We start from the raw sequence: 14,850 nt of genomic DNA on the forward strand, positions 1-14,850 counted from the left end.
CGGTCCACTGGAGCTTTTTGCTTCACCAGGAGGGCTTAGAGACTGAATCATCACGAATCTTCCTGAGTTTTCTGGGTAGTCCCAACACATTTTCGTAAGTTTCCTTTGGGGCCCTAGCTCTGTGCAGTGCATGGGTAAATGGAGGCTCTGCCCTCTGCCCTCTAGTTCCCCACTTCCGTGGGGCTATGGGACCCTCAGGGGCTGATGTTCTGCCCCCCCCTCTGACAGCATGACGCCCTCTGTCAAAGTGGAAAAGATTCATCCGAAGATGGATGGCACACTACTGAAATCTGCGGTGGGGCCCACCTGTCCTGCTACTGTGAGTTCCTCAGTCAAGCCTGGCCTTAACTGCTCCTCAATACCAAAGCCAACCTTGCCTTCACCTGGACAGATTCTGAATGGCAAAGGGCTTCCTGCAGCATCCACTCTGGAAAAGAAGTCTGAAGATAATTCCAATAACAGGAAATTTTTAAATAAGAGATTATCAGGTAACTTCACATTTTTTGTCTTAATGTTCTCTGTATATTAATTGGGCATTCATGAGGGAGCAGATGGGCTGCTGTCTGTCAGTCCTCTCTTTAAGACTGGTCAGCTTCGGGCGCCTGGGTGGCTCAGTCATTAAGCGTCTGCCTTCAGCTCAGATCATGATCCCAGGGTCCTGGGATCGAGCCCCACGTCAGGCTCCCTGCTCGGCGGGAAGCCTGCTTCTCCCTCTCCCACTCCCCCTGCTTGTGTTCCTTCTCTCACTCTCTTTCTGTCAAATAAATAAATAAAATATTTAAAAAAAAAATAAAAAAGACTGGTCAGCTTCAGCTTTAGGAGGAAGTTCCTTAAGTACAATGTCTGTTCTCTTCACTCTTGCTTTTAAAAGTACATGGGTCTGTAGGTGCTGTAAAACTAGCTTTCTCGGGGTGTCTTTGTGAATGGAGTGGTGTGGTAGTGCTGACTTGCACACTCTCTTTCCTGTCAAGTGATGGCGATAGTCCCCCGCTCTCTTTGTGGTGTCCGCTGCTTTGCAGGGCTCACGTGTTGTAGAGTTTATACTTATTGATGATGTCGTAGATTTTATTCAAGTTATAATTTGTCTGTTTTGAGATTGCTCCTTTTGTTTTCAAAATAAAGGAAGGAATGTTTGGTGAGCCCATGGTAATGTCTGTGTGCTTTTGACAGAAAGAGAGTTTGACCCTGACATCCACTGCGGGGTCATCGACCTCGACACCAAGAAGCCCTGCACCCGCTCTTTGACATGCAAGGTAGGTGGCCTCCTGGACAGGACTGGAAACTCTCCGGTAAGCACAAGGAGCTGGGGTCCGTGGCATGGCCCCTCAAGTCACTTGAACCTGGAGGGGATCTGCTCTGTGCATTGTTCTGAGGGGATTGTAAACGAGGGGATGGCTGGGCTTGGATGAAGAATGCCTGCAGTCCAGAAAATGTGATATCTTCTGTGATAAGCTGCAATCGTAAGAGGCATTTTGCCCCCAGTGAGCTTCCAGTGTCATACCCAGGGGAATAGTGTTCTTTCCTAATCAGTCTGTTATTTTCAAAGACTGTTAGTATTTCTGCAGAGAAATTTAATGTGAGAGGCTACCCTTTACTGTGGTTTAAATTGTATGGACTTAAAACAAGTCCAGAAATTTCCTTTGCCTATGTGTGAATATTCTTTAAAATGCTTGTGTAGTATGTGGTTCTTAAAGAGCCACTTTAAAATCCTCTGATTTTGAGATAGACTCATTTTTCCAGTTCTAAGAAAATACTAGATAATATACAATCTTACTAAGTGAAGAAAATATTATAATCCTCCTTTCTGTCCTGAGTTTTCCCTTAAAATGCCGGTATGCTAATAAGAAGGTGGTGTATTTGCTGTACAGTTGGAGTTGCTGTGGAGTGGCTTCAGTGGACCCCCTGCATAAATGAGCAAATGTGCTTATGTGCCTTTCTCCGGAGAATGTCCCCAGCTACCCTTCAGAAGGGTTCAAAAACTATTGAGAATCATTGCTTTAAAGTAATTTTGTAAAAACACTTGTTTGGAGAAGGGGGTAAGAATTACAAAAATGAGTGTTCTAAAAATTTAATAAAATTTTTGGTGTATTATTTTAAATTTTGCCAAAGATTATGTTTGAATAAAGGACTTCAGGCCCAACTCCACCCCCTAACAGTGGAGGAATGTTAAAATCTTCAGAAAGTGGAAATGTTGTTTTAAGTGGTTCTTATTTCAGTTTAAATTTCTAATTTAAGGGCGCCTGGGTGGCTCAGTTGGTTGAGCGGCTGCCTTCGGCTCAGGTCATGATCCTGGAGTCCCTGGATCGAGTCCCGCATCGGGCTCCCTGCTTGGCGGGGAGTCTGCTTCTCCCTCTGACCCTCCTCCCTCTCATGCTCTTTGTCTCTCATTCTCTCTGTCTCAAATAAATAAATAAAATCTTTAAAAAAAAAAAAAAATTTCTAATTTAATTTTAGCATGTAGATTTTATCCTACAACAGTGGTTTTGAAGCTTTTAAGGAAAGGCGGCCAACAGCTCCTTTAAATATCTAACTTAAAAAAAAAAAATCACAGATCATTTTCCCCAAGGAAAAATACCTGTATACACATATATATTCTGAATTTTGCATTCTGTCTCAGGGGTTCGCACATATCTTCACCCCAAGCCCCTGACCCTTGAATTCCCTAGGCTAAAATCTCCTTTCTCCGGCCAAACTGCTTTTATTTTATATAACATTAGTTGAACATAGAGCACCGTGTGTTGTTGGAAGGTAGCCCTTCGAGCTCTGGAGAACCGTGGCCCGCTGCAGCTGCCCCGTTGGGAGTTTGCAAGCACAAGCCTCGGCCGGGTACCACGGCCTGGTCCCACTCAGCCTGCCGCCTGCTCTCGGCTCTCTTGCCGCCTCCCTAGCTCTCAGGACCCTGGATCTCTCAGTATTAGGGTGCCTGTGGTCGATGAAGAATGCTTGCTTTATCCAAAAGGCTTGCCTTTAATCATCTCCGGGGCATGCCAGTGGACCAAAAGCTTTATCAATTCATAATGTGCAGGATTGACTAGCCTTCTCTCTGAGCCTTTATTGACGGTGAACAGACCTCATACGGGTCCTGCATTGTCGTCCCGTGTTCCTTTTCAAGTCGTGTGTGCTCTCCGTGTGTTCTGTGAAGGGTGTCGTCTGCGTAGCACGGTGCGGGGCCTGCCTTCATGTTAGTTTGCATCTGTAGCCCTGGCGTGTCCCAGGTCAGCAGAGAGGTGGCAGGCCTGTCCTTTCACAGGTGGCCCTTCCTCTCCTCCTGTGTTCTGTTTGCCGCTGCTTCTCCCGCTCCCTGCCTCCATTTTGGCCTGCATCTCTTAAGCTGTGGAGGGCTGCCCGTGCTTGAGGGCCTCCCCGCTGAGCATCTCCCACCTTCCCGCCCAGGTCTGTCCTGCCTCAGACCGAGAACGTAGTCCTTCCTCTTCAGGGTCTGGGGACCTGCTGCTGCCCAGTCTGTCGCTCGTCCCCTTTTTTTTTTTTTTTTTTTAAAGATTTTATTTATTTATTTGACAGAGACACAGTGAGAGCAGGATCACAAGCAGGGGGAGAGGGAGAAACAGGCTTCCCGCGGAGCAGGGAGCCCGATGCGGGGCTCGATCCCAGGACCCCGGGATCATGACCTGAGCCGAAGGCAGACGCTTAACGACTGAGCCACCCAGGCGCCCCTGTCGCTCGTCCCCTTTGTCTGCCTGCCACCCTCTCGGTCCCCTCACTTCCTTGGCTGTCTGATGTCCTGTTTCATGTCCTCTCTGTCCTCCACGCAGATGAAATTTGGCTCTGGTTTCCTTGCCCCATCAGTCATTGTGGAAAGTTGATTGCACATATTTGAGCACAGGCCCCATTCTGGGTCTCAGTAGATACAGGCTTTAACAGAATCAAGGCACAGCCCCTAGCCTTGAGGGGCTTACGGTCTCGTGAACGAGAGGGAGGTTACCTTCATAATCATTCGTACATGTGTGAAGTTACCACTGATGAGTAATAAACAGGAAGGAAGCCTATGTTATGGCAGCCTTCAGTAGGGGATTGAGCCAGGGAAGTCTCGCGTCTCCTTTGCCATAGGAATACTGGGCTGAAATCCACAGGATTTAACTGGGCAAAAAGGGGTGGGAGAAACCAAGGAAGCAGCCTGTGTAAATATTCAGTGATGGGGCGGAATAGACATACGTTCGGGTCTGAAAGGGCCGCCAGGAGGCTGAGGAGCAGAAGCAGGAGGGGAGGTACTTGGTACCAAAGGAGTGGGGCGGGGGGGGTGAGGGGGGACAGGAGCCTAGTTACATACCCAATCTTTGTCCTGTGATACTTGCGTAGCCCTGAAGAGTTCTGATGGTGAGGGAACTCTATGGAAATCTGGTTATTCTTCAAATCAAGCCTCTAAACTTCTAGAGCAATAACACATTTGTATAATGTATAAGGCCATAAACACAGACAAAGTACATTTGCATTACTTTTGTAACATAAAAGAGTGGAGGAAATCTGTAGATGAATTAACTTGTATTTGCAGTATGTGATTTGTGGCCACTGTCTCCTTACATTTTTTATAGACTAAGACCCCAGCAGTAGGGAATAGTCAGTTAATTTGACTTTATCTTCTTCTAGGAATAGTATTAGCCCTGAGTGAGCCTTAAAAAACAAACAAACAAACAAAAAGAGGAATTATCAAATGCATTTGGAGTATAGACATTTTTTATAAGATACACCTCGGGATTGACCTTCTTTTTCTCAGTGTGCCCATTGCCTAATTCTGAAATGAGATGTTGTCTTAAGATCCAGAAATGCGGTCGGTCCCATTTTCTTGATTTGCATAGTGAGTGTCTGTTTATAGGGATTGACTCTGCTTCATCTCCTCCGGTTCACACCTCACTCCTCTTGGCCTTGTAGTCTTTGCTTCTGTCCAGGCTTCCTCTGCCAAAGCACTCCCCACCTCCAGGATGTTTTGAGCCACTCTCTCTCCTGACTTGGCATTTTCACGGGAATAGAGAGAAACACTTGTCTAATTTTTATTCTCTGGCTGTTACTGAGAAAGGAGTCCCTGATACATTTTTTTAAAGTAAGCTCTACGCCCAGTGTGGGGCTTGAACTCACAACCCCAAGATCAAGAGTCTCACGCTCTACTGACTGAGCCCGCCAGGCACCCCTCTGGTACATTTTTATGGCATAAGCGTTTTATCCCTTTTAATATTTAAAATCTAAATAGCCCAAAGAGGGATTTTTCTGCTTGAGTTGGTAAGAGCCCCGATAAATAAGCTGTTACAATGGCACGAAGCATGAGTCCCTAACACCTGTTTGTTTCTACTGTTTGCCATTCACTTACATACCAGGTGGCACAGCTAACATTCCTCCTTTCTCCTGGTAGAAGTAACAGCACCACATTCTCATATATTTGGAGCCTGGATTCTATTCTAGCAAAAGACAAAAGGTCACACTCCTGTGATTTTTAGCTTATCAAATGGTGAGCAGCCTTTAACTATGCTAATGGTCCAGATTGTTTTGTTTTGTTTTGTTTGTTTTAAATTGGGAATGGTGTTTTTGGATATATGACAGAGAAACAGTTATTGATGAGATTCCTCAGTTTTTGTATTTTTTTGGTCTGTAGACACATTCCTTAACTCAGCGGAGGGCTGTCCAGGGTAGAAGAAAACGATTTGATGTGTTATTAGCCGAGCACAAAAACAAAACCAGGGAAAAGGAATCGATTCGCCATCCGGACTCTCAGCAACCAACGCAGCCTCTCAGGGACCCGCAGCCCGCCCCTCCTAGACCTTCACAGGAGCCACACCAAAACTCTCACGGAGTGATTCCTTCTGAATCAAAGCCTTTCGTAGCTAGTAAACCTAAACCTCACACCCCCAGTCTTCCAAGGTAAGCCAAATCCTCCAGCGCTCTCCCTCCTTCAGAGAACAGACTTGCAGACGCTACAAAACCCCAGTGTAGTCATGATGTCGAGGAGTGTGCATCAGGCTCACTCTAAGAAGATGAGAGATTTCTCTGATTGGGTTTTAATTTAAGGAAAAAAAATTGTTGAGTTCATCAGTAAGTTTCAACCAGGGCTCTTCTTGGCCAAATGCAAGCAGCAGAATGAAGCGAGAATGATCATCTCCACCCCTGCTCAGCTTCAGGGGTCTCTTAACCCCATTGAGCAGGGCTGAGACTCGGGTCCTGACTGCAGGTTAGTGCCTGGAATATCTCACATGGCTTTGGCAGCAGATTGCCATTCGCTTGTCTCACTTCTTGCAAAACACAGCCATGGGAGTCCTTGCTGGGGATGGGCATTCTGCCTGAGTTTTTACAGCATCCATTTATCAACCCGTTTTTTCATTCATTCATTCGAGACCTGGGCCTAACCGTGTATTAGGCGTTTCAGCCGTTTCGTAAGCGATGGATCTCAGAGTGTTTCACAAGAACTTAATGTACGTTCCTCGGAGACAGTGAAGGTGGACTTGGATATATGTGTGTTTGTGCTTGTAGATTTAACGAAGTTGAAGTGAAGGACTTTGTCCCCAATTTCTAGAGGGAAGGGAAAGAGAAAGGTATAGAGAATGAGGGTCTGCCCTGTCGGACACCGGCAGCAAGGGCTTCTGCTTAGGAACGTGCCAGGCCCTGGTTGCTGTGCCCAACCTTTCCCCCCTTGTGCCTTTTCCTTGACATGGTCGCATCGGGGTAGAAGTGGCTGCCCACGGAAACCCACGTGTGTAGTCGAGCCACTCCCAACACGGGCCCTCTGGTCTGTGAGCAGTGTGGTGGGGGAGCAGTGGGAGGCGGCACCCCAGAACGTGGCCAAGCCCAGGCTGGCCGTTCCGTGGCAAGTCCTTTCTCTGGCCATCTTCTCGTTGAAATTTTTCCGTCTATAAAAAAGTAAGCTTAATTCTAGAATCACCAGGCATTCATATATGTAGGAAACCTACAGTACTGCCCCTGAGTTGTAGGCCGTAGATTTTCCACATCACGTGGTCATGCTGCCTCCTCCTCTTATCACCTCCTGTCCCTCTCAGGGTTAGAGCACGTTGCCAGTAACCTCATTTATTGCCTCAGTAACCCAAGTCCAGGTGAAATTTGAAGAGGAATCAAAGAAAGACTTCTCTTAAGTTCCACTTCTATTTCCTGTTCTTTGGGGAGAATAGGAAGAGGCCCCGGGCCATTCGATCAGCTATAGAAAGGAGAACCATTTACAAGTTACCTTTGGGTAGATCTGGCAGACAGCTTCATGTGACGTCGTGCGGTTCAGGAGAGTGGATTCTTCGCTCCCCGGCCACCTGATCAGCATCTGTTGCCCCCAGTGCTAGTGGGGGACCCCAGGACTCCCTAGGTGGTCTCAGACACGTTGTTGTATCTGGGTTAAGGCGGCTGATTCCCAGATGTGTGATCTGATTGGTGCTGCACTTTCTACTCACCAAGGCCTCCAGGCTGCCCTGCTCAGCAAGGTGGGAGTGCCCCCATTGACCCTCCTCCAGTCCATGAATCTCCACACCCTCCCCTGCCTGCCACTGAGCCAGCTTCTCGGTTATCCAGTGAGGAGGGAGAAGGCGATGACAAAGAAGAGTCTGTTGAAAAACTGGACTGTCATTATTCAGGTCATCATCCTCAGCCAGCATCTGTAAGTTCCACATGTACCCCCGTGTTGACCCTCCCCACGCAGCAGGGACAGGGCACTGCAGGGGGGCGTGCCAGGGGCCTTGGCATGCCCATACGTGTGGGAGACGTGGTCAAGGTGTGAGAGCAGCTCAGAACAGGGCGCCCCAGAGGCGGCATGCACTCTCTCCTGGGACACCTCTTCTCCCTTTCTCTTCCATGAAACTCAGGGCTAGGCATCTTCACTCTCATGCTTCACAGCCTACGATACTCAGAGTAAGCTCTTTGACGGTTAGCTCCTTTCCTGAAGGAGAAAGAACCCTCACCACCGGTGCTCCTGTCGGAGTGAGCAAGCACGTGCGGTTGTGCTCTCTCTTGCAGTTTTGCACATTCGGGAGCCGGCAGATTGGAAGAGGCTATTACGTGTTTGACTCCAGGTGGAACCGGCTTCGCTGCGCCCTCAACCTCATGGTGGAGAAGCATCTGAACGCGCAGCTGTGGAAGTGAGTGCCTGTCCCACCACCTCTGGGGTGCGGAGAGGGGACCGACTTTACCCGGTGCTGCATCCTCTCTGTTTCTTATGGGACTGATTTGATAATGATGATGATGATGATTTAATAAGCTTATCTAAAAATTTATTTATTTTCCAGCGAGTAGGGGGAGGGGCAGAGGGGGAGGGGAGAGAATCTCAAGCAGACTCCCCACTGAGCCCGGAGCCCGACGCGGGGCTTGATCCCACGACCCTAAGACCATGACCTGAGCCGAAATCAAGAGTCAGACACTCAACTGACTGAGCCACCCAGGCGCCACAAGATAAGCTTATCTAAAATGAAAACATGGCCTTTGACTGTCCCTGAGAAGGCCCCCTCATCATTCATTCATTCACTCTTTCAGCAAATAGGTCTTGCTCTGGGTGCTGTGGTTCCAGACAGAGGGACTCCCACATGTCGGGGGAAACAAAAACCACTAAGCAGAAAATCAGGAGAGGTTATAGCTTGTCAGAAGGGAGATCATGGAAGCAGCAAGAATCACTGACACTTACTGAGAGCTTACTGTATGCCAGACAACTTAGATTTTTAATTTTCACAATATGCCGTCTCGGGGGACCTTGATTATCCCTCTTTTACCTAATGAAACCAAAAAGCAAGGTCACACAGCAAGTTGGTGAGTAGGGCCAGGATTTGGATCCAGAGGCGGGTTGGTTCCTAACAGAGAGCTGCGATGGGAAAACAAGAAGCCAGAGGGATTCAGGGAAGGGCTTGCTGAAGAGGCGTCCTTGAGCTAAGATGGATGGATGAGAAAGAGCGGCCATGGGATGGTGGGGTAGAGCGGGCTCTAGGCAGAAAGAACCGTATGTGTCAAGGTCTTGAGTCAGAAAAGGTCGTGGCTTGTTTGAGAAAAAACAAGAAAGCGAGCATGCTCTAAGATGAAACTCAAGAAGCTGGCAGGGGCCAAATGACCCTGAAATTGATTCTGAGTGCAGTAGGGAGCTGCCGAAGGTTTCAGGAAGAGGAGCCATGTTCTCTGGTTTACAGCATGAGATAAGACAGTCATCTTGTGAGCCACAATGTGTGCTAGTGTTTCCTACATGGGATTTTAAGTGGAAGAAGAGTTTCATGGCCAAAAGGCTCAGCTTTTTCTGAAGTGAAATCGTTTTCATTATTGCAGGACTTCTCAGAGCCTTTCAGGGGGGCACACTGTTCATTGTAACTCTCAAAGCAGGGGAGATCATGTATAATGTGGAATATCTCCCAAGTTCTTTTGACCTGGGAACCTCTTTTAGGGGAGCATCTTAGGGAACTAATGTTGGGTGGAACCTACTTTGGGAAACCTTGAGTTTTGCTAAAGGAAGGGGGCTGTCCAGTCATCCACATGTCATTCCATATTCTCCATTTGGGCATCATTTACTAGTGCCTTCCTGAGTGGACTCTGCCAGTACATCCATTTGCCTTACTGCCTTGGTTTCCTCATAAAGTCAGAGGAAGCTGGTCCGAGGCCTCAGATAGTCCACAGTCTGAACTAGCTTCATGATCATTAATAGGACTTGCATTTATTCTCTTAGAAAATTAGACCCAGAGCAGTGCTGCTCTGCTTTTCTAGTTCACATTTCTCCCTGGTCTTTTATTTAGATAAGAGACTCCTCTTCCCTCTTTATGAAGGAACTTGGTCTTTGCTTAGAAAAATGAGTCCGGACACTGGTTTGTTGGGATTCTGGGGGTCTCTCCACATCAGAAAACCCCCAAATAGGTGAAATCTCAGCTGCTTATTTCTTCAGACGATCTGTTAGGACTTGAAGAGTTCATTGAGCTCCCCAAGCTGTGGATTTAGTGTCCTTCTAAGAGTTTAGCAGGGTCCTCAGAAGGCCTTATTCCCATTATACTGATAAGTGGTTTATGTCCAGCAGTTGGGGTGAATATGGTTTCGGTTCATAGTGGCTGCTGTGGGGAGGTTTTTGTCTTTGTGCCATGACCTCTTGAAGACGCAGAATCATGAGGTTGTCTCCATGGTCTCTTTTTTCTGTCAGAGGCTGACTGCCTCATCAACCACTTGATCCCAGCAAGGAGGAAATCATGCCTTTCTGTTAACATGAACTTTGGTTTTAAAAAAGCCAGTACAACAGAGAGACGTTTTGCTCAGTGATGAGCTGGCACACAGGCCTGGGGCAGACAGGAGCTCAGAGAGAGGTGCCGGGAATGAGGCCAGGCAATGCAGGCGAGCTTCTCAGGCAGCCCCTGAGATTCGCTGGAAGGAGCTCAGCACTTCTCAGTTCAGGAACAGTCCTCAGGTGGCATCTTTGACTTACTCAAGGAAACTCCCAGAGTGGTCCAGGTCCCATCCTACTGGCTCAGCCAAAAGTCTTCCCTTTCAGGAGGTCTTCCACTTTCAGTGGCAGCCTTCTCAGTCCTTTACCCAGTAGTTACTTGTTATGGTTAATTTGGGGATAAGTGGAAATGGGATTTGAGTATGTCAGTGAAATAAGTCATCTTCAGTGTATGGAGTCTGAACACTGGGGAAATTAGACCAGAATTTCCTCTGGAGCGTGGCCATGACCCCAAAGGCCAGTTCTGAGCTCCTGTGATTTCTTTCAACTGCTTGTCTGCTGTTGATTGGGGACCTCTATTCCACACATCCTAAGGAAGGGATGGGATCCTTAGCAAAGGGTTTTTCTTTGGCGGCGGGTGGGCACTGGGGGGGAGTAGAGTGGTGGGCAATGGTACTTAATTTTTTAGATTGGTAATCAATTCACTGGGGTAAAAAAAAAAAAGAAGAATGAATGTAAAGAGGTATACAGTTCAGAGTTTTACTCTCCCTGACCCCCACATTCCTATTTCCCACCCCACCCCTCCACGGACAGAAGCATTTTTATTAATTGCTTGTATATCTTTACAGAGTTCACTTATACAGACATAAGTCAGTACGACTACATATTCTTTGTCTTGTTTTTATACGAAAGGTAATGAATGACTTAAAAGAGCTTTTTTTACCAGGAACCAGTATGTTGTGCAGAGAGCTCCGCATCTCTCCCTGTCTGGAAGCTTTTCCTTTTTCCAGGATTTAGTTCCAGCAGCCTCGTCTTTAGGCTTCGTCTCCCTAAGCCCCCCTGGTGGCCGTGAGGGGCCACTGCACCCAGTGAGCAGGAGCGGTGCTACACCCCTACCTTCAGAGCAGGGCTTCCCAGAGGTGCCAGTGCCCACAGATTGCCTGGGGATCTTGTTGAGATGCAGATTCTGATGCAGTAGGTCGGGGTGGGGTGCAGGGACTCTTCATTTCTCATAAGCCTTTCAGATAACGTCCGTATCTGTCCTCCGTGATAAGCATGGGGATAGAGCCCCGCTTCTCAGTTTTTGCTTCATTTTGGAATCTCCCAGAGATTGAGAAACTTCTCATGTCTGGACCCTGCCCTACAGGGATTTGGGTGTGGTCAGTCTGGATGCACTGGTCTCTGGGGCCAGAACGACACTCCTGAATGGGGTGGTTACGGCTGGTACAAATACAGTCAGTAGTTGCTTTTATTAAAAGCTATAGGCCTTACAAAGCATCTGGAAAGCACTTTAGCAGCAGTTGAGGACACCTCTCATTTGGCAGATGAGGAGTTGGAGCCCCAGCTGGTGCAGTGACTGGATCTGCCAGAGCTGCCCCATAAAGTCAGGAGCGGTCCGGTCTGGACACTTGCCTTCCATTCAGGCTGTTTTCTGTGTTGTCACCTGGGTGTTAGTTCTGCCATAGGGGTTTTTGAAATTTAGATGCTCTCATATTTTAAAATCAGAGCAAAACCAAAAGGGGACCTCCCTGGTTTGCCATTTGAATGACTCATCTTCAGATAGGTACTTAGCCCAGACATTATTAACAGAATACCTTTTTCCAATACTGTGATTGGAAGCCCCGGGAGTTGTGATTCAAGCCTGTAGGTAGCACCTAGCAGTTGCTATTAAATCTCTGTGCCCTTCCTTTTTTCACATTTATTCATGAATTCCCTCAACATTTGCCTGCCTTCTGTATTCCTGGCACTGTGCTGGGCACTGGGGTACAGTTATAAATACGCTGTGGACTGCTCTGTCTGTAGGGAAGTTAGACCGTGATCAGCAGTCACACATGGAAACTGCTTTGCGTGCCCCCAAGTCTGGGAACAGGCAGCATGAGTCTCTGGAGGACCAAGCAAGTCCGGATGATCAGGACAGATTTTGTAAGAAAGTGATGATGGTCTGAAACTGAAGGGTGAGCAGAATATGGGGTCAGAGCGTTGTAGGCGGCAGATAGACAGTGCCTCACGTCCAGACCTGTTTTGCGACGTAAGCAAGGTCGGTGGGTGGAATCTGGGAACTGGGAGGCGCGGGGGTTGGGGGGGAGAGATGGGAGGAGGCAGTGTGAGGCTGGGGACCGGCAGGGAGTGAGGCACGCATGCTTTACAGACCATTATTCAGAGAGCCCGAGGAAGGCATGAAGGAATTTGAAGGAGAGAAGTGGCAGGAAGGACGGGCTGTGCATTTCAGATGGATCCCTCTGACAGGTGTGTGCTGCTCAGTGCCAGGGGTGAAGAGCACGTCCATCTGAAAGCTTCCGTGAGTGGCTGTGGCGATGGTTACTCACTGTCCTCTCTCTTTGCAGGAAAATTCCCCCGGTGCCCAGCGCCACACCCCCCGTCTCCACACGTGTTCCCCATCGGACGAACTCGGTGCCGACAGCACAATGTGGGGTTGGCTGTCTGGCCACAGCCACTGTGTCGACATCCCCCGTCCTGCTCTCGGCCACCTGCATCTCCCCAAACAGCAGATCGGTACCAGCTCATGGAACCACACTAAATGCACAGCCTGCCGCCTCTGGGGCAATGGATCCTGTGTGCAGTATGCAATCCAGACAAGTGTCCTCTTCATCCTCGTCCCCCTCCACCCCCTCTGGCCTTTCCTCAGTGCCCTCCTCCCCGATGTCCAGGAAACCTCAGAAGTTGAAATCCAGCAAGTCATTAAGGCCCAAGGAGCCTTCTGGTAACAGCACTAACTGTCACAATGCCAGTAGCGGTACCAGCGGCGGCTCAGGAAAGAAACGCAAAAACAGCTCCCCGCTGTTAGTTCACTCTTCCTCCTCCTCCTCCTCCTCCTCCGCTTCTTCTCATTCCATGGAGTCTTTTCGCAAGAACTGTGTGGCGCACTCTGGGCCTCCCTACCCCTCCACGGTAACATCTTCCCACGGCGTGGGCCTCAACTGTGTGGTAAATAAGGCGAACTCCGCGAGTGTCCGGCACGACCAGTCAGGGAGGGGCCCCCCGGGGGGGAGCCCCGCTGAGTCCATCAAGAGGATGAGTGTGATGGTGAACAGCAGTGACTCCACGCTTTCTCTCGGCCCGTTCATTCACCAGTCGAGCGAGCTGCCCGTCAGCTGCCACGGCAGTTGCTCACACGCTCACACTCCCCTGGACAGACTGCTAGGAAAGAAGAGAAAGTGCTCGCCCGGCTCCGGCGGCGCCAAACCCACGAAGGTTGCCAGATTGCCAGCCGCCAACAATGTGCACATGAAGCATGCGGGCGCCAGCCCGGGGCCCCCAGGACTGACGAACAGTTCCCTCCCTCATCAGGTAGGAAAGGGACCGTGAGCCCGGTGGGGAGGCCCACTTCCTCCCCCTCGAGTTCTTCGGCCAGCCCGGAGATCGGTGTGCTGGGGTTGGTTGGTTTGCCTGTAAACACGTGTCCAGCTTCGTGGTCTCTTTTCAAAAAGGAAGAGCTTGTGGCCATGTGAAGGTAAAACAGCGTTTCTCTGCCAGAATTTCCTAGGACTTGGAAGATGCTCCTGGGTCAGGAAACCACGTAGTGCACTTTAGTAGCTAGGGCCACAGAAGCCATCCTGCGTGACAGCAGGGGGCCCGCCGCAGCTAAGGGGTACGGGCCCCAGGGGCGCGCGCGTCCTGGGACACCGTTCGGGGAGGATGCAGGCCGTGCGTGCCTGGGGACTGGTTCTCTCGTTTGTTCCTCTGAAGAAAGCTGGCCTGCAAGCACACTGATCTAGAAAGGGATGGGTTAAATTTTTGAAAGAAAGACCTTTTAATAATTTTCCCACCAAAGGACTTCGGATTTTCCGGTTAACTCTCTCCTTATCTTTTCGCCCAGTTTTCCAGGGAGGCAAGGAAGCAGCAGTAAGTGTGGGTAGAGACAAAGACCAAAATCTCATTTAAGTGAAGAAATGTGAATGCAGGCCCATCTGTAGAGCGGTGGCTAACTGGGTGTCAGATTCATAATGACCCGTGACTCTCTGTCTTGCGCTCTCTGGTCCCCGCCCTTCCCTTCCCCCCCAGTTCCCGTCGTCCCCTCACCCTCTTCTCCTGGAGCTCCTTCCTCCAGCCTCCTTTGCTCTAAGTGCCTGTTCATCTCTCCTCTTGTTACTTCACTCATCAGCGTGTCTCCTCTCCTTGCCTGCACTCGGGGATGTCAGCAGCACCCCCCAGAGCCCTGAGGTACGGTGCAAAGCTGTTCTGTTCTGTTGGCTTCCTCCTCTGCAGAATTCAACTCAACTGGCAGGTTAGGATTGTTCAGAAAATACCAGGAAGTTTCTTACAGCAATAGAGTTCCCTCCACTATCTGTGTGAATGAATACCCACTGCCAAAGGTGTGGGGAAAAGATTTATCCGTGAATTTAAGTAGCAACTGTTTAAATTCTTCTCTTTGAGCCTCAGGTCTATAGGGGCTGTTTATATGTTGCTTGGCTGTTTGAGCAAGGGGTCCCTGGACATGTGAAAATGAGCTTTCACCACTTGGTTTGTAGTTATTCATTATAGTTTATCAGCAT

General features: G+C 49.0%; 2 protein-coding genes across 6 annotated transcripts in view; one reads left to right on the forward strand and one right to left on the reverse strand.

The window, feature by feature from the left end:
* The window catches only part of THOC7 (THO complex subunit 7), a 331,341-nt gene that overhangs the window by 141,031 nt on the left and 175,460 nt on the right, over positions 1-14,850 (reverse strand). The window lies entirely within an intron of this gene.
* ATXN7 (ataxin 7) overlaps positions 1-14,850 on the forward strand; it is a 138,864-nt gene that overhangs the window by 118,307 nt on the left and 5,707 nt on the right. For 4 of the 5 annotated variants that reach the window (XM_081801417.1, XM_081801426.1, XM_081801406.1 and 1 more), the window contains 6 exons: positions 229-488; positions 1,171-1,253; positions 5,603-5,868; positions 7,402-7,600; positions 7,957-8,078; positions 12,682-13,645. In XM_081801417.1, the coding sequence (XP_081657543.1) occupies positions 229-488; positions 1,171-1,253; positions 5,603-5,868; positions 7,402-7,600; positions 7,957-8,078; positions 12,682-13,645 (1,894 nt within the window). Of the gene's footprint in view, positions 1-228; positions 489-1,170; positions 1,254-5,602; positions 5,869-7,401; positions 7,601-7,956; positions 8,079-12,681; positions 13,646-14,459; positions 14,515-14,850 lie in introns of all 5 variants that reach the window. The other variant, XM_081801434.1, reaches the window with a different exon arrangement.

The sequence above is a fragment of the Leptonychotes weddellii genome, chromosome 1 (assembly GCF_054177405.1).
Source record: "Leptonychotes weddellii isolate Sample4059 chromosome 1, ASM5417740v2, whole genome shotgun sequence".
NCBI classification, from domain to species: Eukaryota; Metazoa; Chordata; class Mammalia; order Carnivora; family Phocidae; genus Leptonychotes; species Leptonychotes weddellii.